The following is a 23,736-nucleotide window of genomic DNA, read 5'->3' on the forward strand; positions in this document are numbered from 1 at the left end:
CTTAAGGGGTTAAAATGAAGTAGTTTTTTCATAGATTGTTGTGGATTTTTTTTGGCTTTGTATATATTAATGTGTGATCTATACACTGCTTAAAAATGCGTCTTGTTGGGGGGCGGGGCCGGACCGCCGAGCTGGACGGTCGCAAGCCTGAGCAGCTCCTGCAATTCAACGCAAGTTGCCCTCTAAAACCAAGTCTCCACACGGAAAATCGTACCGCCAGAGCAGATACCCAGAGCCAAGTGACTACTGGACCCGGGGAGAGGCTGGCTCACGGAGCTTCAGTCCCTCGGGGGAGAAAAACGCAATGCCCAAACCGGGGCCTTCTCCTGCAGTGAGTGGGGCGGACGGCCGCTGCCCCACTATCCTGCGCCACGGAACCTAGCCACGGGTACTGACCGGCGCGGATCCGGCTCCGTTCCCCCCCCTCTGGACCGGGGGGGTGATCCCGGTCCCCACACTGTGGCCCTAACCGCGACACTACAACTGAGGCGGGGAGCCCGACAGCAACATCTAAAATGGCGGGCGCCATTTGCGCGGGAGGTAGCCTGAAGGCCCCAGCCAGACGCGAGTACCCAAACTACCAGCGGGCAGCAAGATGTACTGAACCCTGTCACATGGGAACGCAACGACAGAGCCCTGCCACATACCGCGGCAAACTCCTGGCTGGCCCGGCTTACATACCCGGGACATGGACCAGGTCTCCACAGCAGCCTTTCTGGGCCTTGATCCCCTGGAGGACGTTCCCCGAACCGCAGCCTGAGCCCACGCATATTCCCTCAGCCAGGCAGCCCGTTACCGGCCAGCAGTGCAACCGGAGCCGAGGACACAAGTGGCCGCTCAAACAAAGCCCAAAGCTGGCAGAGTGGAATACACCGGGCCAGTCCTCCCATCACACCTCCGCTCACAACATCGGGTCAGAGGCAGGTGAGCCACGAGAATGGAGGATTCAACAAGCTACATAACCTGCCCAGGACCACGAAAGACAGCGGTGAGACCACAATGGAGCCCAGCACATGGCGATCCTGCTCACGGATGATCACACACATCGTTTTGGGTTTCACCTGTAGCCTGCTGTCACACACCCACACAAGCATGCTTTCACCGCTTCACCTAGGGACTGTCCTCCCCTGGCTTGCTCCATGTCAGCTACATACCCAGCTGGACACTTAACACACAAGTCGCACAGAGAGGTGCAGGGGTCTGGGAACTACAACTCACGAGCAATGGCACGATACAGAGCGGTGACCCAGCAGACAATTAATCCTGAAAGTGCAACGAAAAATAGCATCTATTTAGTCTATGCCTTATGCCTTTATTCTCCATGTCCTGCTATCACTCCTCTCTAGAATCACACTATCCCTCCCTGGTATATGTCTAGATTATCTGCATAGCCATGCCTCACTTAAGCATGGCAAACTATTATTAAGCATAGTTGAATCGTATTCCTAGCATGTTTTATAACAAAATGCCAATGTCAAACATACCGTTTAACACTTCATTTTCTTTTATTAGCATTTCTATGAGCCTATCCTATGAGCCTGTTTTATAAGCCTGTTTCATAAGCCTGTTTCCTAAACCTGATATACAAACCTGATATTTAAGCCTGATATATAGGCCTGACTCAAAAACAAGTTGTATACGCCAGGTTTTTCAAGCTGTTTCGACTTAAATACATAAAAAAGTGCAATGTCTATCCAAGCCACATTACAGTCTATGTATGAAAGCGGAAAACCCGGTAGAATGCTGTTGTGGCAAATGCCGGCATAAATGTACCTTGTCTAACATATGCACAATAAAAATAAAGAATTAAAAAAAAAAAAAAAAAATGCGTCTTGTTAAAGTTTATGGAGAACCTACTACATATCCTGGGCATTTTTTTCTTCTAACCTTTCATTCCAACCCTTTTTTCAGACTCCATCTACTGTTCTATTTCTTCTCCTTATGGATAATAGAAACAATATGTTGGCACTATGTTATTAATTTTAATAACAGAGATTTTTCTGCTGTTACGGGGTGGACTAAGCCATCAGTGAATGCTACCATGTTTTGCAAAGAAAGTGTGTAACTGTAGTGTCAGCAGGGAACAGGCAACACCGTCCTAGTTTGTGCAAACTACTAAACATCTGCAACATAATGAGCAAATTCATAAACATGAAAAGAGATCACACAAATCACAGAACAGCTTTATTTGAGCCTCCAATACAAAAGCACAACAAAATCGGTTCTTCACAGAAATATATTTACAGATCAAGCTAATTTTACACAAGACAAACAACGTCTATTAAAAGAAGACAAAAGAGCAGATGAGGTTCACAACTATTTTCACTGCTATATAAAAAAATATACGCTTTCTTAATTTTCTGCACAAGAACAACATGAAGAAAAGAGCCAAATATTTTGAGCATTGTAGCAGACTCCAAACAAAATCACGTTAAAGAAGTAAGCAGGGTTATTCTACGCCCCAGGAAGTTTAAATTTGAGGCCAGATAGCAAATTTTGAAAGCCTCCAGACCTTTTCCCCCATCTGTATTTATTATTCCTTTGTTAAGTCTCTGTTATATACTACCCTGCTAGTATTGCCCAACAATAACTTGGAAACACTGAAGCTATAAAAAAGCTTTTTGAGGGTCAAAATAAAGCAACATCAACCTTTTGAAATACTTTCTCCCATTATTTTGTAAACTTACACTTTGATATACTGGTGAACATTCTTTCAGGAAATGAACCATGAACTAGCTTTCATGCAAAAAGCCAGCAAAAAATAGTTTCCCTTTTCAAACTCTATTCACTTTGTATGTGTGGAAATCGAATAAAATACACAACATTCAACATTCAAACTGGTATACTAAAATTAACCATTTTACTTCCTTCTTTGAAAGGAAAATAAGATACTGGAATGGCACATTTACCAAGACCATTTGGCTTGTTTTCTTAAATACAGCTGGGTGCTCCACCTAGTGGTAAATACTTTACTCACAATAATATAGTCATTATTTGTGGATTAACCATTTTAAGGTAATTCTTAAATAGGTATAATACGTATACATTATTTTTCAAATGAGAACTATATACATTAGATGTACTATGTGCTTTAGTCTTCTAGGAGACAAAATTCACTCCTCATGGGCTATCCATTTACTTGTAATCTGCAGCAAAACTCCTTCTCAAAAGAATCAACAGATGTGATATCAATTGAGTTTAAGATGTGCCCATTAGCAGCCACATTGCAGATATAACAGACGGATGTATAGCAATGCTTGCAATTCAAACAGATCTGATATCCCCTGGAAATAAAATACTGAAGACCATTTGAACACAACCAAAACACTATCAAGGCTTTACAAAAAAAGAAACCACATTAAAATGTACCTCCAGATAAAAAAAAAAAAAATATATATATAAAAAAATAAAAATATGAACAATGGGATTAAATACTGCTGAATGGCTTTCACAAGATAATGTACTATTCTAAGGATTTTTTTTTTACCTGTTAGTTTTATGTTGAATACCAAAACACCAGTATAAAAATATTTAAAACTATCAGTCTAAAAGGAGCCCACTGTCAAACAGCCGCATTGGTCTATTCTCATCTCTTTCTTTGTTAGTTGTCAGAGGCAGAGTCATCACTGCTGTGTTTGTTGGTCTCGTTTCCTTTAGATCCACTCAAGCTACTATACGGGAAAAAGAAAAACAAAAATAAGCATGTTAAAAATATAATCAGATGGGAGGAAGGTTGTTGCACATAAAGGAGGTATTTATACTCATATAATCATGCCGTGAATACTAAAATATTTTGAGAATGAGAGAACGTAATCTGTCCTGGTTGGTTAGGATCCTAAATAAACTAGACGCATAAAATCTAACGTTTAATAGATATACTTAAAGGTTAGGTAACCTTAGAACACAGGGATACAGGGGATTGGGAGAATATATACAGACGAGGGGTAGTACAGAGTTAGAAATACCTTTTCAAATGCTGGTAAGGCAAATAAATACTAAGTTACTTTTTTTCAGTAACTGACCTTATTACTATCTGAAAGTACATATATTATAGTAACAATCGTAGGAAAGGTAAGTATCTCTTAAGTTACAAAAATAGAATGCAGAGGGCGAAAAGGGGAGATCACCTAAATGTCTAGTTTGGTGAAACCAAACTACTTGTGAAATCCTATCTCAACCCTCTAAAAAAGATCAACCAAGAATAGTTTTGCATATAGTTATAACATATGATCTGTGTAGTTTATGTCTATACAATGTCTATACCTCCTCAAAACAAAATGTAAAAATTGTGCTGTCTAATCATATGCCATGTTATGTTTATAATGCCCGTTACTGCTTTTGACTGCTATTGTGGCTGAGCAAGCCTATTGTTATACAATGCACAACAGAAAATAAAGAATAAAAAACAAACAAAAAAACAACAACATGATCTGTGGTATGAACTAGGGTATCCGAGCTTAGAGGGTTAACTTGAAATATATAGCTTGTGCTGATCAGTAAGTACTATGCAGTGAAGCCCCGATCCATATAACGGTTAATTGTGATGTCCGCTTCATTATAAAAGACTTACATGGATAAATGGCAATTCCTAAATATATATATATTTGTGTAAGGGGCAAAGTACTTGTATAAGAAGTGAGACTTCAGTAAGAAATGGGAATAGTATAAAAGAGCAAGTCGGTTGTGGTGTGCCGATACCGACGATACGGTAGGCCTGTAAATAAAGAGGGCCCACCAAGTAGTATGAGAGTAAAGAAAAATGGAAAGAAAAGAAAGAGAAAAGTGTTGAAATGAGGAGTGGGTGGGAGGGGCATTCAGACGCTGACCTTGATCGGTAAGGAGTCAGGTAAGGGGTGTAGCTTATATAGGGTGGTGAGTTAACTTAAGCCCCTCCCGCAAATACAGGCCAAACGGCCTTACTACTTGTGTAAGGGGCAAAGTACTTGTATAAGAAGTGAGACTTCAGTAAGAAATGGGAATAGTATAAAAGAGCAAGTCGGTTGTGGTGTGCCGATACCGACGATACGGTAGGCCTGTAAATAAAGAGGGCAAAAATGAATAACAAAAGATTTATTACAGTCAACAATATATACAATTTATCCAGATATGGCTTTAAAAGCATTTCTTAATTCTTGTGTTGGCTTGGGGATATATGTAGTATAGGCAGATGATTTCCAACGTCCCAATGCCTTGATGACGTGTACTGGTACGTTAGCGCTGGATGCGGTGGAGGCTGCTCCTATGCGAAACGAGTGACCAGAGTAGTGGGAAGGTTTGAGACCCAGCATTGTTAGCAGGGATCGTATATATCTCATGAATGCCGTGGTGGTGAGTACTGTGTGTTGTAGTTGGAATAATGGTTGTGATGGTAGTGCTGTGGTGTTGAGAAGATAGGAGTCTAAGGCTGCTACTGGACACCATTTGTTTAGGGTAGGGTAATATGTGATTTCTACTGGGGGCGCATGTTGGCTTGTCTTTGATTGGGGTAAAGAGAGTATGTAGTGGTCGCCATGTTTTATAAGGTGTTTGTGCAGCAGGCACCTATCTTTTTGGTCAGTTGTGACAGTGGTGAACTCCCTTGGCCTGAGGAACCCGTAGAAGGCTGTATACATGGCTGTTTTAATGACTGTGTTTGCGGTAGCGTGGAAAGGTCTGGAATCTAATAGGTCGGATAATGACTGGAAAAGTTGCTTGTCAATGGGTAAGCGTTGTGGTGGTCGTGGAGGTACGGATTTCTGGATACCTCTGAGTATGATTTTTACCTGGTATGATGACATGAAGCTATGTGTGTTAGGTTTTATGGTTAGTATGTGGTGTTGTATGCCGGTAAGATATAGTTTAATTGTGTTATATGATAAGTGTAATTTGAGGTGGCAAAAGGAAGCGAAAGCTATGACGGATGTCATGACAAAAGGTTGTGATATGTTGTGATCTGCCAGAAATCTATTATACAGTGTGAAGGCTCTGTTGTATGTCGCTTGAGTGTTGTGTGATAGTGCTAATGTGGCTAGATCCCTGCTATGCTCCATTATAATGTCTAGTCCATGATTAGTTGTGAGAACGGGGGTGCTACTGTGGCTGCTTGAGCTGCTGACGGGTGTGCTTGACGAAAGTCCTGAAATTTGAAACGAGACAGGCTGTCAGCTGCTACATTACTAATACCTGGCACATGAAAGCAAACCAAGTAGAAGTTGTGACATGCTGCCAACCACGTGAGTCTTCTAAGAAACCTCATAATTGTAAGGGATGATGAACGGCCTTTGTTTATTATGTGACATGTGGCTTGGTTATCTGAGTGACAGCGAACAGACAAGCCTGACCATTGATGTCCCCATGCCACCGCAGCTGCCACGATAGGGTAGATCTCAAAGAGGGCTGAGGTTGTGAAAAACCCTTCAACGTCATGGACTTCTTCTGGCCATGCGCCCCAAAGCCATTTGGTACCGAAGATGGCTGAAAAACCCTTGTTAGATGCTGCGTCTGACCATACGGTTGGTGACGTCTCTGATAAGGCGGGGAGGAACAGACTTTTACCGTTCCAGCTGGTCAAGAACCTCCTCCACATCTGTAGGTCTGCTGTGGCTTGTAGGTCCATGGACAGTCTGTGGTTCTCGTGTTGAAAGTGGGGAAAAAGACAAAGTAGTCTGGATATGAAGGCCCTTCCTTGAGGGATGATGCGCATGGCGAAGTTTAATGAACCTATAAGGGACTGGAGTTCCTTACGGTTGCATGTACCCAGAAAAATGTAGTGGTTTATGCTATTGATGATGTTGTTGATTTTGTCGGGTGGTAAGCTTGCTTGCATGGATGCCGAATCCAGTTGTATACCCAGAAATGTTATGATGGTGTCAGGACCTTCGGTTTTCTTGAGGGATACCGGGACACCCAAGTGGTGAAATAGATTAAGGGCTTCTTTGAGGCTGCTGGGCGGAAGTGAGTTCCCTTCTATCATTAGGAAATCGTCGAGGTAATGGATGACCATGGGGCATCTTGAAATGTTCAGTAGTAACCAGCAAAGGGTTTCAGCGAAAGTGTCAAAAATCTTTGGGCTGCTTTTTGACCCAAAGGTTAAGCGGGAGAAGAAATAGTACTTGTCTGCCCATTTAATACCATGTAGGTGCCAGAGTGTAGGGTGGATTGGTAGTAGTTTGAAGGCATTCGTAATGTCTGTTTTACTTAACCAAGCTCCAACCCCAGTCTGTGTGATGGCTGTAATGGCGTGATCGATGGTGGCGTATTGAAGGGAAAATTCCTCGGAGGGAATGAGGGAGTTGAGACTTGGGGTAGGGGAGGTATGAGGGGCTGAAAGATCAATAATGAGTCTTTGCTTGAGGGAAGTTTTACCCGTGACAATCCCGATGGGGTTTGTACGCCATGATGTAAATGGTGGGGTTAAGAATGGACCGAAAACGAACCCTTCTGCCAATTCTTGGGCTAATAGGGTATCTACTGCTGTTGGGTTCTGGTTTGCTGACTGTAAATTTGGGCATTCTAGTTGGCCAGTGGGCATGTGTAGGATGCCTGTGTGGAACCCTTCGTTGAATCCTGTAACAAGAAAATCTACCAGGTGTCTGGATGGGTGGTTGGCTAGTAGTGCTGCTAGAACATCAATGTTAACAGACGTTAGGTAGGGTTTAGGATACATTTTATTAGGGCACATGGATTTGGCATGTGCCCTGAAACATTGAGAACAAATGTGTAACAATCTACATGCACTGAAACTACATGTGCCACCATTAAAGTTATTGCAAATTTGTGATTTGCCGAAGAAAATTATAGGACGGCCCAGCTTGTCTCTGGCGTTCCTTCCTGTTTTCCCGGCGTAGCCAGTGTTGGGAGCTTGGCTGTGGTCGTCTGCAGTGCTGGAACAAAAATTTGTGGTGTGTGTCGTAGAAGAACATGAAACACAAGCCGGTGTGTTGAGCCCGGCAAAGTGTCTGCAGAAGATTTCTGTGTCTAGCCTGCTCCAATTGATACGGGTACCATACTGGGAAAACGCGCCAGCTACTTTGGTGGAAAATGACCTGTGATAATCGTAAAAGGCCGACCCGCCGTATTTGTTACCAAGGTCCACCAGCTTGTGCATGTAACGGTCGAATTCCTCTCTTCTAGCAGGGTACACCTCACACATAACATCTCTGAAAATACCAAATGCTAATACAAATTCCGGGATGGTCAGTTTACGGTTCAACCTGGAGTCTTTAGATCTGACCACCACCGATACCTCATCATACATGTAGGTTTTGTTTTCTACCACATCCTGGGAGGCAATTAGTAAGGATGCTAAGTTGACATCTTTGCCCTCCAGGATGTCTTTCTTGATGTGGGCTGGGATAGTGTGTGCGGGGTCGACGTCATGGGTATCTGAAGTGTTACCGTTTCCCGTGGCCACTGGTACGACTGGTGTTGTTTGAGCGGTGTCGGGAAGGCCTGCCTTGGTAAGGGCTGTGGTCACCGCCTCGAGGTTAGCCAGTCTGTCGTTGACCTTGCCCATGGAGCTCATGAGTGAGGTCAGCATAGCCTGGATGTCTCCCGATCTGGTGGTGCTGGGGCCTTCCCCTGCTTCCGTGTTATTCGTTGTTGTGTTAAGGAGTCGAAATAATTCCGCTTTCCTTGCCGTAGCAGGGTAGGGAATTTGCCGTCTCCTTAACTCGGTGGTGATGCGTGGTATAGTCCAGGATCTGATTGACGCTGGACTGGTCATATCTCCCCTGTGAGAAGGTGTCTCGCCCATAGCTGGGGAACTAGGGAGCGATAGCCCTTCACCACTGGCATGAGACATGTTTAACTAAAAATAAAAGTGAAATTATTATTATTTGAACCAGGTGTTTTAGTACTGGCTTGCTATCTATGCCGTGAGGCGAAACGATTATTCCTCAGTTGGTGGCTGGTGAGGCCCTGCTAGTGCCAAGTGGCTTGAGAGGCTCTATCTATGCGTTGGCGCGATGGAGTTTTTTAAGTGGCCACTGATCGTGGTGGCCGATTGATGGCATCTCGGTGAAATAATTCCAGAAAAAAGGGGAAGGGAGTGACTGGTGAGGCCCTCTCTATAAAACATGCGAGGCGGCTAGCTCACGTGTGGCTCGAGGGATGTATGCCTCCGAGTATGAGGCGGGGTGTTGGCCTCGCGGGACCGCTAAACCGAAGCATAATGCCAAGAGGGAGATACAACGTTATTGGCCCCTATGACCCTATCTGCCAGTACTTTATCTATTTATGGGGGTAGTATTTGGATAATCTGTGAGCAGGTGTACGTACCTGGTGGTCTAGTTAAAGATTTCTAGACAATCCATTTAGGTGGCAGTAGATACCTGCAACTGAATAGATGGAGACCGTATGAAAATAAATACAACGCATAACCATTTTTTTTTTTTTTTTTTTGTAACCCAATCATATATTTATTAAATGGTATGACAAACAATCGTGCACTATGGCCCGTAAGTGGTATGTTGAGAGATTGTTCCTGACGTATGTAAAATACTTTAGTGTCAGGATGTGTATATGAATGTCTGTGAGTAATTATATCATCATTAAGTGAATAAATGCTGTACTGTAAAATAACCTGTAGGTGGCGCTGTGGTTATGTGCAGCATGTATTTGATTTTACAGAATGATTAGTGAAGTGGTAAAAGTGTGATAGTGATTTAATCAGCGGTGCAATTGTAACGTAAAAAATGATTTAAAAGAAATTTAATGATAACCAATATGAAGCTGTGTTATGTATACCCAACGAAATTGAGTTTAAAAATGTGGTTGGAACAAGGGAATCACGTGATCGGCGCTATGATTGCACTGTCAGCGTGATTTACATTTGAAAATAAAAAAGGGGGGGGGGGGGATGTGATCGGGCGTCTGTATGGAGGGATTGTGGGAAATGTAGTTCCGGCGTGGAATTGTTGATCCGCCTGGTGTTTGCCATGCTCACTCCAACAGGTATGGGAGAGATTTTTTTTTTTTTTTTTAACCGTTATGTGACCTTTAGTATGAGTATGAGTGTAAGAATTACACATAGATAGAGGGTTAAGTATGGGATTTATTTAGCATCACGTGGCGTAAAGCCCCCTTAATAGCGTGTTCCGGTGTAAGATTTTAACTGTAAATGCAAGGGGGTATGTGATTGGGCGGTTTCTTGTGGGTGCATTCTGGGGAATGTAGTTCCGGCGTGGAAGTGATTTACGCCGGTGTGACCGAGTGCTGGCGGCATGGTATACTATCTAAACAGGTATGTTGGTAACTATTTATGTGCCGTGAGTTGTAGGTATTACACAGATGAATGTAAAATCAGTCATTGATAAGATAATTCTATCTGTGAGGATACTACTGGCGGCCCCCGTCTGTTGTAAAACAGACTTTCGTATGTGGGATAACAGTAAAAGTGGACATGTGCTGGGGTGTTTGATACTGCCCAATCGGGCAACATGAGTTTGCAAGGACGAGGGTAGCAGCCGTGGGTATGCTGTGAGCCCGCAAAATAGAACCGATATGTGTAAGGAACAGGTATGTTTGCAGTAGTTTATTTGTAAACCCGTTTTATCACCGTGAGCCCGAAAAACGGGGTGTAAAGGACGCATTTATTTAACATTTTGTATGCCCGGACCGGGGATGGGGTTTTAAAATATTCCCGCCGTAAAGTGTGGACCTGGCCCGTTACCGACGCCGTGGGACTGTAGCCTGGCGGAACGGGTAGGTCAACTTACGGTATGCTCGTGCCTAGGATGTAATCCGTGGCGATAAACAGAAGAATTTGAAGCTGGTCGGACGGAAACCTGCTGCTGGTTCCAGGACACCGTTTCGGCGTGGAAGACCTCGTGAGAAGATAGAAGTATTCCAAAATGGCGACTGGATGAACCGGAAGTGCATTCAGACGCTGACCTTGATCGGTAAGGAGTCAGGTAAGGGGTGTAGCTTATATAGGGTGGTGAGTTAACTTAAGCCCCTCCCACAAATACAGGCCAAACGGCCTTACTACACATACACATATATATATATATATATATATAACCCTACAACTGTGCATTCAAGGGAACCTGATATAAAGCTAAGCTGTCGGTCTCCCAAGTATAACCATAACTAAAAATACACTACAAGGCACAGTTGTAGGGTTATATATAATCTATTAAACGTTAGATTTTATGCGTCTAGTTTATTTAGGATCCTAACCAACCAGGACAGATTATGTTCTCTCATTCTTTATAATTTCATTTTTGTGAAGGGTTAACCCCTTTAAATCTGTCCTTAAGATAGTTACTAGAAACATTAGTAGCTTCTTACAGCTTTCTCTCTTTTTTTTTTTTGTTCTAAAATATTTTGGTGTTTATGGTGCAAGGAGTATCTGGGTGCAGTCCCTTCTTGTTGGAGTAACCCTTTACGGTGACAGGACAGAAATCAATTTGTATGTGCAACGACATACTATATAATCAAACACAAAAAAAACACAACTTTGTGAAAAAAGGGTTAGAGTAACCCTTTAATGCATAGCCTCTATGCTGCTGCATTTACACATACATCCAAAACGTTAAATAGACACACCATAATAGGCTGTAAGCGCTGAAATTTATTAGCTAGTGGTGTCTCTTCTTTTTGTGTTTTTTGTGTGCACAATAATTTTTTTCTTTTTTTGGCATCTATTCAATTTTAAGCACTCATGTATGTAGGATTCAAAGTTCCATGCAATGCTCCATGTGTGAGCTATTCAGGTAACAAACACAATCACATAATGTGGAACCAGCATGGAATGAGGCCTTCCAGATCTCCAAGCATATGCACAGAGTAGAAAGGTATCAGGCAATTGTGTAGTCAAAGTTCTGTTTACATTTATCTTCAGATGACTATCCTGCCATGATCACTTATGCTTCATGGCTTTGCATAGACCTATGGATTTAAAAAGACACTTTAAGGACCGTAACTACGACAGTGTTTTTTTTGTTGTTGTTAAGTTGCAGTCTGTCAATTTTCAAACTTCTTGACAAAATTATGAATGAGGGTTGAGGTTTTTTGATATAGGCATACCAACAACACATGATTCTGCTCAACAGCTGCTTTGCGAGTTTTCCCCTCTTTTATCAGATTATTCACTCTGTATATCCAATTGGAAAAAGTATGAATTTTTATAGCCAATGGTGACATAACTGCAATAATTGGAGTTGCTTACATCAGTATAACAAGATATAATCTGGACATTTCTAATACAATTTGTAAATGTCAAAGTCTCACCGCTTTGTAGTGTTATCTTCTTTGCCTTCACTCTCCTCACTGCTGTCCCCATTTTGTTGTACTTGATCTTGGGATTCTCGGCCACCATTTACAGCCTTTGTCTCTGCTTGAAATTACAGAAATGACAATGGTGACTCGTGGTCAGAGAGAGGATAGCCTATCCCCTCAGGCATCACTAATGATGGCTAGGAGTTTTGGCAAAACTTGACAGTGAAAGCTCTTCCCTTCCTTTTGTCAACTCTTATCAGGCTTGAGACAGGACCACAAGACAACAGTAGTCCCTACTTTATCTAATAGGACATATTTTGACTGTTGGAATTTTAGTAAAATGATGCAATATGATCCAGGCACTCAGAAAGATGCATTGCATTAAGTAACAGCAGCGTTTTGAGCCCAAATTAGGTCTTTATTGAACTGCCACCTTAACTACCCTGAGTGCCTGGGTCATATTGCATTTTTTTCACTCATGAAAAAAATGCAATATGACCCAGCAGCATGAACAGATTTGCACCTTGGATTTTCACTATAGTAAAGAGTGGACTCCCTCTACCTTTATAACAAACAGTGTGTTGGAATTTTAGTGAAATTCTAATGCAATCATGACTTTCATAAAAACAATATTATAAAATATTCAAAATGAATACATCCATGTCAGAACTGCTTTAAGTAACCATCCATTATGCTAATGATATTTGACATACCTGTACTTTGCTCCTTTTCATTCTTCTTTGAAGGACCTCTCTTTCCAGATTCCTTGGCTTTGTTGGCTTCCTCATGCTGCTTCTGTTCCACAAGAGATTTGTTTAAGACCTGAGTTATAACAGAGTCTCCTTCCCCTACCAGGAACATGTTCTTGAATCGGTTGTACAGCATGGTTGACTTCTCCATAACCACCTGGCTAGCTTTGAACCTTCGAATCTGTCAAAATAACAAACATTCATTATGGCTTTCCTTTAGAGCAAAATCATTATAATACTGCCAAGACACAGCCACTAAAAGTTTAATTAAAAATTAAAACCCATTAGACTTAAAAATCAATCCTATATAAAATGTTATAGTAGAAATATTTAAATAACATTTTCAACTACAATAAAAATTAGAAGATGTGGCACATAATGAGTGAAAAAATATGTACATACATCAAAAAAACAAAAAAAAAACATTGCTTTTAGGAACTTGCAGTAACTCACAGTGTGATCGTTAAATAACTAAAGGGAAGATTAGAAGAGACTTACTTTTTTTAAGGTAGTGATCATATCTGTGTGTTTCTGAGCTTGTTGCATGGTGACTTGGAGAGAGGCCAGCTCATCCAAAGCATTAATGCATCTATTTATATCCTGCATATGGAGAATAACACTTTGTAAGTGAAATATTGGATTAATAGACCAATATATTACAAGAAGGCCGAAAAAAAAGTTATTGCAATATAACACAATATAGCACCTGGAAGATAGAACTTGAATTATCAAATATTCTCAGAACACTACAACTGCAGACATAAAAATCATAGTGTTTTTGTTTTGTTTTAAAGGGACACTTCAGGCACCCAGACCACTTCCGCCCATAGGAGTGGTCTGGGTACCAACTCCCATCACCCTTACCCCTGCAAGTGTAATTATTGCAGTTTTTATAAACTGCAATTATTACCTTGCAGGGTTAACTCCTCCTCTAGTGGTGATCGATCAAGACAGCCACTAGATGAACTTCTGTGTTCTTAAACGACACTGTACATCCTCACGCTATGCATGAGGACCTCCAGCGTCGCCGGAATCATCATAGGAAAGTATTGAATAATCCTTTCCTAATGGGAGGTCTTATGCACACGCCGCCATTTCCACCCATGCGCATTAGGTCTCCTCTGCTGCTAAAAAAATTAAAATAAATGGCATATGTGGTCAAGAAGGCAACTATGATGGTGGGAAATGGAATGGTGCACTCAATGATAATGAAGATCCATGAAATGAGAGAAGGTTATGGAATATGGAGGAGACAGATGAGATATGGGGAGGGTCGAGCAACAAGAAAGTGACATGAATAGATGCATGGCATATAATTGGGGGAGAAGATAGACAGCAGGATTTTTAGAAAATGTATTAGAGAGAGTAATGGTCTGAGGGAGAGTAAATTGGAACATGAGCGGTCACTAACATTTTTTAAAAAATAAATAAAAAAATATGAAAAAAAAAATATGGTATCTCATAAGGAAATATAAAGATAAACATATATGAGATTGAGGGGTAGGATAAATACACTTAGAGAAAGTGAAGATCATATCATGTATCATTTGTTGGAGGGTTAGAACAATACCAATGACACCAAACTTCCCTTCCTCTACAACCTCCTCCCCCACACCTTCTTTTCACTTCCTTTCTTCTTATCCCTGTTTTACGCTCCAATCTTTGTTTGCCAGGATACTTTCCTGGAAAATCAGCATCCTTTATAGTTTTGGTTCACTTCACACCTTCAGGCTAATGATACATGCACTACTACGCATTTACTGATCTTATTGCATTGTGATTCTAGTAGCCTGCTTTTCTTTGTAGAACGTTTTTGTCTGTAACAATTTTAATTAAATATTCATCATAAATCAAAAATTTCTAAAATTGGAAAAGAAAGTTAGCTTGTATTGAAGTCTGAAGAACCGTGTGAAGACCTAGTTTGTATGTGTGCAGATTGCATCTGCTGTTTGTTAGATTCACTGCCTCAGGATATTCTCTTTCCTCACTTTTATCGTAGGAAGTGCGTTTGTGGTGTCTGTTAAAGGGATCCTATAGTGCAAGGAAAACAAACCCGTTTTCCTGGCACTATAGGCTCCTGGAGTGCCCCCCTCCCTCGGGGCTGAAAACCCCATCCAGCCCCTTACCTGAAACCAGCGTGCTCTGCTCATGCTTCCCCCCCCCCCCGACATCAGTTGCAGGGGAGACCTGATGTGCATGCGCAGCAATGGGCACGCGCAGGCATTAGTCCTTGAATAATGCTTTCCTATGGGGAAAATCAGATGCTGGATGTCTGTGAGGACATCCAACTTCAGATAACGGATCAAAAGTCCGTTTGGATTCCAGAAGCCCTCTAGTGGCTGTCTGTTAGACAACTACATAGGGCAGACTTAGCGCTGCAATGTAAACATTGCAGCTCTCTGGAACTGTATTAGTTTACATTGCATCACTAAGTGCAAAAGGGTCACAGCACTCAGATTATTTCAATTAGCTGAAGTGGTCTGGGTGCATACAGTGTCTCTTTAATACAATCCATAGTGTCTGTAAAAATGGGATTATAAGTACAGTGCGCTATTGTGAATAGGAGCTAGGTGATCAGTTGCATTTTGGATGTTTGTATGTTGTGTTTCCATGGAGAGTTTTGGTTATCTGGTTCAATCTTGTGAATTTCATAAAGCAGATCTGATCACATACCTATATACATTTTTTATAAGACAGCCTTACAGTCTGGTGTCCTGATGATGGTCAAACACTTGTCTACTGTAAGAACGGCAGTAACCCTGATCAAGAATGATACTATTTCCATTGTAGGCCAGCCCCAAAACTGAAATATGCCAAATTCACAGACTCCTAGAAACTACAGTTGTGAATTAAAGGTTCCACAAATCTGGCCAATAATAAGTGACTTGCTTTTCTCCTTGCTGTCCCATACTGCAGAACATGTAATTAAAGATTTAAGGAACATACCAGATGGTCAATTTTTAAAGATTTTTTTATTTCAGCATGTATCCTCTGAAGTCTGGCATCTGTAGAAGTTTCTGGGGAGGTGAAAAAATATAAGGTTTATTTATGATCTAAAATAGTGGTATTTGTACATTGTGAAATAATGTAAATAAGTCAAACCTTTTTTTTTCTCAAGTTTCTTAACTTCTGGTTTCTTTGAATCTTCTCTACTGAGAATGAAAAGAAGAATGTTTACAAGTCACATGTCCTGAAAAGAATGATGGTCTGCAACAGCTATACTGAAAACAGCAATTATCCAGGGTTACAAATGAAATCCCAAAAGGCAGGTGTGAGACAACATAATGTATTACAAGAGTATCTATATAATCCAAGTCTAACATCACCTAGCCCTTCCAGCAAAAAAATAAATAAATAAAAAAGTGTAATTATATATCTTTGTGTGTGTGTGTATATATATATATATATATATATATATATATATATATACACACACACACACACACACACACACACAATTACTAGGGGGTGGTCAGTGTTGATGGTACCAAATCCACCGTAGGGCTTAACCCTAATTCATTTAGAATGATTAGATTTCAAGAGATCCCAGAAGAAGATCCCTAGATTGGTATTTATAAAGAACACTTTACAGTGCTAAGCGTTAATGCAGCTGTGATAGAATAAAGGAAATCGATACAATTTGGTAACAGAGTAATTCATTTTATGGTGTCTATTGACGTGATGGGAGTATCAATAATCCCTCTAAAGCAGGGATAGGCAACCTTCGGCACTCCAGATGTTGTGGACTACATCCCCCATAATGCCCTTATTCTCCTGCAGTGAAGATTATGCTCAATCTTTTTAAAGGGTGTGTAAGCAGTACCTGCCATTTCTCATAGGAGTATATGGGCAAGGTATATTGGTTTATATTATGTGGCCAAATGTATTCTTCCTGTTTTTACTTTTGGGACAGTATGGAGATCCTCTCGGCACTAAGAATTATATGGTCAAATATGTTCTATTTTCTATTGGGACAATATGGGAATCCCCTCAGTTTTGAAGCACTAATTTAATATTTTTAAAAAATTAAATATGAGGGATCTTCAATTATTATTACTGCTTACTTGGGATAGGCAATGTGTTAATGGAAATGTATACAGTGATAAATGAATCCATATAAGGGTATGGGGAGAATGATAACAGCTTCTTATTTACAAGTTCCTTTAGTTCTGTTTGAATTACAGGTCGTTGATGAAGGGAGAGTATGTAAATTCCTCATTGAGACAGAGGAGGCAGATCAGGGGCAGAGCCAGCATGATTCAAACACAGCCCTGGCCAATCAGCATCTCCTCATAGAGATGAATTGAATCAATGAATCTCTAAGAGGAAAGTTCTGTGTCTGCATGCAGAGGGAGGAGACACTGAATGTTTGGATGCATTTTAGGCAGCCATGATCCAGGAAGGATCTCTAACAGCCATCAAAGGAGTGGCCAGTGAAGTTATCACTAGGCTGTAATGTAAACACTGCATTTTCTCTGAAAAGACTGTGGTAACAGCAAAAAGCCTAATGATTCTACTCACCATAACAAATTCAATAAGCTGTAGTTGTTCTGGTGACTATAGTGTCCCTTTAGGCGATAAATCTAAAAGCACTCCCTCCTCAGGAGACGTTTGTCTAGGTCAGGGATAGGCAACCTTTGGAACTCCAGATGTTGTGGACTACATCCCCCATAATGCTCTAACACACATGATGCTGGTAAAGCATCATTGGAGGTGTAGTCCAAAACATCTGCAGTGCCGAAGGTTGCCGATGCCTGGTCTAGGTTATCCTTTGTTTGATCCAGAGTCACCAATTCTATACCCATAAACCTCGGTCCCTTGGAGAGCTAGTCTGACGTCTAGAAATTGGTGTCTCAATCTGTCTCATTGTGCCTACGGAGTTAGTGTGCTCCAATATGCGTTGTTTAAAGGGGCAGAGTGTTTTGCCTATATACATAAGTCTACATTGGCATGTCAACAAATAAACTAGTCCTTTAGTATTACAATTAAAGATGGATTTAGATTTCAATCTGTCAGTGTGATCACTGTTTTCAAAGTGTTTGTAATCTTTAGATATAAAATTGCAGGCTTTATAATGCCCACACATATATAGAAACATAGAATGTGACGGCAGATAAGAACCATTCGGCCCATCTAGTCTGCCCAATTTTCTAAATACAGTCATTAGTCTCTGGCCTTATCTTATAGTTAGGATAGCCTTATGCCTAACCCACGCATGCTTCAACTCCTTTACTGTGTTCCTAGTTTATTCGACAGCCAATTTTTTGTTGAAAGTAGTTTTTGAAAATGGCTGTGAACAAATAGGTCTTTTAAATGCTTTCCTCTTCTTGCAGTTATGGACGCATATGGTGGATTACATCTTTAAGGTGTTCATCTTGAATCAGGAGGGACCAGTATCTATTCATTATGCCCTTGACTTGGTCCCATCCTGCGTCGTATGTTGCTATACATCTTAGATGTTTTGAGTCATGGATCTTGCGTGTGAATTGGCAATCACTATCTTCTCTTAGGAGGCTGTCCCTATCTGTTAGGAGTGCCCTGAGGTATGCTCTTAAGGCATTTGTTGGGATATCCTTTTGTCTTAAACATATATCGCAATTCTTTTGCTCTTCTTTAAAAAAAACTTTACATTGGAGAAATTCCACCTAAGGCGTAACTATTGTCCCGTCGGGATGGCTCTTTTCTGTTGGACAGGATGGTGACTTTCCCAATTCAGAAGACTATTTGTTGCAGTGCTTTTTCTGGAGAGATCTGATCCAAGGTACCTTAAATTTCGGGAGTTAATGTAACGTCCAGAAAATTCAGAGAGGGATTTCCCACTTATGCCGTAAATCTCAGATTTAGATCATTATTATTCAATGATTCGGTAAAAGTGAGAAAATCTTCACTTGAACCCCTCCAAATGATTAAACGATCGTCTATGCATCTTTTCAATGTGTGAATGTATTTTACAGAGTGACTGTATGTATCCGAGAAGACTTCTTGGCATACTAATTCTACAAAGGACTCTATACATTTAAAGTTATTGCAATATGGACAGAATTCACTTATCCTCTTCAGATCTGTGAAGGAAACTTGTCACTCTTCCAGTCCCTCATTTTCCTCCAATAAATCTACCAAAGTGTCAGTTGATAGTCCTTCAGTTCTAAACCAAACAATTTCATTTTTTTCTCCTTATTCATGGTGTGTATCTTGTGCAATGTTAGTTTCTGTGCAAATAAATAGATATCTTTGATCCAGTTAAATTAGTCAAAGGAGGGAGTTGGAATAAATGACGGTCCTTTTTTCAGAACCTAATATTCCAACTGAGTCAAAGGGTACTCTGATAGATTAATGACGATTAATGGCTATCAGTATCGGTTCCTTTGATTGTAGAGTCTCCTGGGTCTGAGGTAAGGGAGTTCTTCTGATTGGGGTTTGTCCCCTCCCCCCCTTAGTGGTCCTTTGTCCCCCCTTCCTCCTCCCCCAGTGATCCTTAGTCCCCCCCCCTCCTCCCCCAGTGATCCTTAGTCCCCCCCCCTCCTCCCCCAGTGATCCTTAGTCCCCCCCCCTCCTCCCCCAGTGATCCTTAGTCCCCCCCCTCCTCCCCCAGTGATCCTTAGTCCCCCCCCCTCCTCCCCCAGTGATCCTTAGTCCCCCCCCTCCTCCCCCAGTGATCCTTAGTCCCCCCCCCTCCTCCCCCAGTGATCCTTAGTCCCCCCCCTCCTCCCCCAGTGATCCTTAGTCCCCCCCCTCCTCCCCCAGTGATCCTTAGTCCCCCCCCCCTCCCCCAGTGATCCTTAGTCCCCCCCCCCCAGTGATCCTTAGTCCCCCCCCTCCTCCCCCAGTGATCCTTAGTCCCCCCCCTCCTCCCCCAGTGATCCTTAGTCCCCCCTCCTCCCCCAGTGATCCTTAGTCCCCCCTCCTCCCCCAGTGATCCTTAGTCCCCCCTCCTCCCCCAGTGATCCTTAGTCCCCCCTCCTCCCCCAGTGATCCTTAGTCCCCCCTCCTCCCCCAGTGATCCTTAGTCCCCCCCCTCCTCCCCCAGTGATCCTTAGTGTCACCTCCCCCTCTACCTCCCTTGTGGTCCTTAGTCCCCTCCTCCCCCAGTGGTCCTTACCCTTCTCTTCCTCTTCCCTCCTGCAAATGTAGCGTCGCCGGGCGGCGCGGAACGCGGGACAGGAACCTCTGTTTCCTGTACCCGGCCGCCGGCGGACTGAAAGGAAGTGAGCACTTCCTGTCAGTCCGCCGGGTACAGGAAACAGAGGTACCTGTCCCGCGTTCCGCGACGCCCGGCCACGCTACATTGAGAGACCGGCAGGAGGGAGCGCTCTGCATTCATTATATGCACACACTGTAAATAAATATTCAATTAATGTAATTTTATTGGGATCTAATTTTATTTAGAAATTTACCAGTAGCTGCTGCATTTCCCACCCTAGGCTTATACTCGAGTCAATAGGTTTTCCCAGTTTTTTGTGGTAAAATTAGGGGCCTCGGCTTATATTCGGGTCGACTTATACGGTATTAGTTTTGAGGTTTCTCCACCCCTCTGTTCAGAATTTTTTTTGCTTTTAATTTGTATGAGATATATGTCCTAAGATTTGAAATCATTGTTTAGTGAATAAATCATTGTTTAGTTGGAACTCTTGACAAAGGCGCATCCTAGTGCCGAAACATGTTGAGGTAGACTAGACACTTCTGTGGGTTTTTAAATTTAGACTGCTCTGCAGCTGCTTTTAGCCTAGGGTTCTGGGTCTTTCTCAGATATGGGTTTATCTAGCTCTCGATAAGCAGTTCACTACGCCTCCAGTTGAAGCACAGCATACCTGAGCGATACCGGATACTACAAGCATGACAAGCACTCAGTTGTTCACTACTCCTTAACCCCTTAAGGACCAAACTTCTGGAATAAAAGGGAATCATGACATGTCACACATGTCATGTGTCCTTAAGGGGTTAAGCTTAGCACAGCATACCTGAGCAATACCAGACAATACAAGTATGATAAGAATTCAGTTGCTCTATCCATTCTAGCGTGCTCTTTTTCCCAGGGACTCTTCCAGCACAGTACTGAATAATCTATCCTGTGACCCAGAGATTCATTAGTGCACTATCTTAAGAGTCCATTTAGGGATCTGCAGTAGTATACTGTACGCTATCCCTTTTCTGCCAATTAAGCCTAGTACTGTTATTTTTTGGGGGAGCGGGGAGGGGGGGGGGGGGGGGGAGGGTTGGCTACTAACTATCTACTTTAGGTTTATTCAAGCCGTTTTTTGTTTTTTACATTTTGATACTTATGCCCTGAATCTATCAGGATACAACTGTGTGCTCAGTTACCTACATAGGTGCTATCAGAGATTATCATAATAGGGGAGAGCAATCTCTTATGTTATCTACTGTCAGTATTCCCGATCATGACTATTTCATCTGGGGTCTGCTGTGGACTTCCCAGATACTCTCTGACAAGCCATATATCTACTTGATCCTGCTGTACTTAGAGCCACACAGACAGATTTACATTACTTTGAGCTTGACTAATTACAAGATATACCCATTCTTTTGCCACTTGGCCAGTACGACTAGGGTTACTTTATTGCATCTACCTATGTATACACTGTATATCTCCCCTTAGATACTATTTCCACTTCATCAGTATCACTATCTGGCTATTTCGTAATTAGTACACATCAGCTCCAGCAGTTGGTCCTATTTTTATACTTACTATCATCTTTTTTTCATTATTATTTTGTCACTTTTTTGGTGTCTGGGATATTTAGATGTGTTTATCCAGTATTGGACAATACAGTTTTTTATTTTCTATGCATATGTATATTAGGCACTATATGCCAATTACCTTTACTCAGTAATTTCCATTAGGGTAATAGGACTGGAATCGGGTGTGCCTCTTGGCAGACCTGTTTCAAGCCCTCTCTATTATACTCAATATACCGAGCAGGCTCACTGCTCGGTGTGTAGCGCATAGGTGGTATGATCCCCACCTAGGATTCTTTGGTCTTCTTTAAAAAAAACAAATCAAAACCAAGGGCAGAAAGGTATAAAAACTAAGTAAAAAAGAAGGAATATGGCAAATGTAGTACATAGCCGAAAATTCCTTTATTACACTAAAAATTAACAGTAAAAGTGTCTAAACGCATTTTGCCTCACAGGGCTTCAAGTACAAACAAAATGTCAAGCCTGACAAACAGAGGTATATATAAGGGACTCTGACTGCAATTAGGTTTTTGAAATTGGCGTCAAAATGACATCACACAGAGACAGAATAATACAAAATTAAAATAAAGTACAGCTGAAATAAGGGAATACAACATCACATATAGTGACTAATCAATATGTATTAAAAACAAAGGTTGTAAAGTATATAAAAATAGGTTAAAAGGAAACCACATGACGCGCAACTATACGCCCGCATCATGTGGTCTCTTGGGTAGACGCATGCGTCATAGCTCAGGGGAAGCGCATGCGTGATGTGGGGGGTTAGAGGGGGGAAGGGAGGGTGTAGACTGCTCCTAATCTCAAATAGTTACCTGTCTAAAAAAAAAAAATTCATTGACATGCAAATTAATTAAAAAAATTTTGACATGCGTTTTTCTGGATTTGTTATTTTGTCTCTCACTGTTAAAATACACCTACCATTAAAATTATAGACTGATCATTTCTTTGTCAGTATGCAAACGTTCAAAATCAAAACCTTTTTTTCCCTCAATGTGTGTGTGTGTGTGTGTGTGTGTGTCTATATATATATATATATATATATATATATATATATATATATATATATTTTTTTTTTTTTTTTTTTTTTTTTTTGACAATTGGTACAAATAAATGAGTTATAGTTTCATTCTATCCAAACCAAAGGCACTTAACACCCATCTCACTTGATCTATCACAATCACCACAGATGTGGTTGCCACCTTTATAAAACTCCTTTAGCACCAGAAACTCCCAAAACTGATACACAAGACTGTTAAAAAAATAAAAAATTGATAACTTATCTACATCTAAGAATATGTTAGCCCGGCTCTCACCTTACACCAGGACTCCTCTCATGATGCCTAGTTTCTGAACAACGCTTCATTACTCTACAATATCGTTTTCATTATATGTACAAATAAAGGAATGAGCAAATGTACTTATTGTTATTGTACCTGGAATATTATGTGATGTCATGTACCTATTCTAAGACACTAATAAAAAGACAATAAATCTTTATACAGGTTATCCATACAATATATGAAGAGACCCCTAAATAACTTTAGTATGCTAAAATGCATTATGTGAGGAGTGTCCCTTTAAGGCTAGAGTAGAACTGGGGTCTTATGGTTACAGATGCAGTTTCCTGTGGTCTGTAGCCTATGAATAGCTAGTCAAGTGCAACATTTCCCTTGCCTGTTTGGTTCAAGGGTTAAAGATTAGTCACTAATCTTTTCAAATGTTAAAAAAAAAAAACCCAAAAAACCAAATAATAATGTAGCTTACCTCTCAGAAGAGTCCTCAGGTTTACGCCTTTTATCCACAATTTCTTTTTCTTGTGGAGTCTTTAGGTTACGCTTCTGTGTGGAGTGTGGAGGTTTGCCACCTCTGCATTTCTAATATTGGACACATTTTGCAAAAATAAATATGGACAGTAAAATAAGGCAAACTACTTGACGCATTCACACTAGGCTCCAAAAACAATGGATTGGCAATCTTGATTATCTAAGCAAATGAGGCGAAGCTTGAGCAGGGAGACCAGCGTGGCGAGGGGGAAAAAAGGTGAGTTGACTACCTTTTTTGAACCCTGGCA

At 41.3% G+C, this 23,736-nt stretch overlaps 1 protein-coding gene across 6 annotated transcripts in view; it reads right to left on the bottom strand.

The window, feature by feature from the left end:
• Positions 1–2,171: 2,171 nt before the first annotated feature.
• Positions 2,172–23,736, bottom strand: part of PSIP1 (PC4 and SRSF1 interacting protein 1) — a 105,973-nt gene continuing 84,408 nt past the window's right edge. For 3 of the 6 annotated variants that reach the window (XM_063455167.1, XM_063455165.1, XM_063455161.1), the window contains 7 exons: positions 23,430–23,539; positions 16,053–16,102; positions 15,897–15,967; positions 13,449–13,550; positions 12,915–13,131; positions 12,214–12,319; positions 2,172–3,671 (listed from right to left, as the gene is read on the bottom strand). In XM_063455167.1, the coding sequence (XP_063311237.1) occupies positions 3,602–3,671; positions 12,214–12,319; positions 12,915–13,131; positions 13,449–13,550; positions 15,897–15,967; positions 16,053–16,102; positions 23,430–23,539 (726 nt within the window). In that variant the 3' untranslated portion in view covers positions 2,172–3,601. The remainder of the gene's footprint in view (positions 3,672–12,213; positions 12,320–12,914; positions 13,132–13,448; positions 13,551–15,896; positions 15,968–16,052; positions 16,103–23,429; positions 23,540–23,736) is intronic. The other 3 variants (XM_063455166.1, XM_063455163.1, XM_063455164.1) reach the window with 2 other exon arrangements.

Source organism: Pelobates fuscus, chromosome 5 (assembly GCF_036172605.1).
Source record: "Pelobates fuscus isolate aPelFus1 chromosome 5, aPelFus1.pri, whole genome shotgun sequence".
In the NCBI taxonomy this organism is placed as follows: Eukaryota; Metazoa; Chordata; class Amphibia; order Anura; family Pelobatidae; genus Pelobates; species Pelobates fuscus.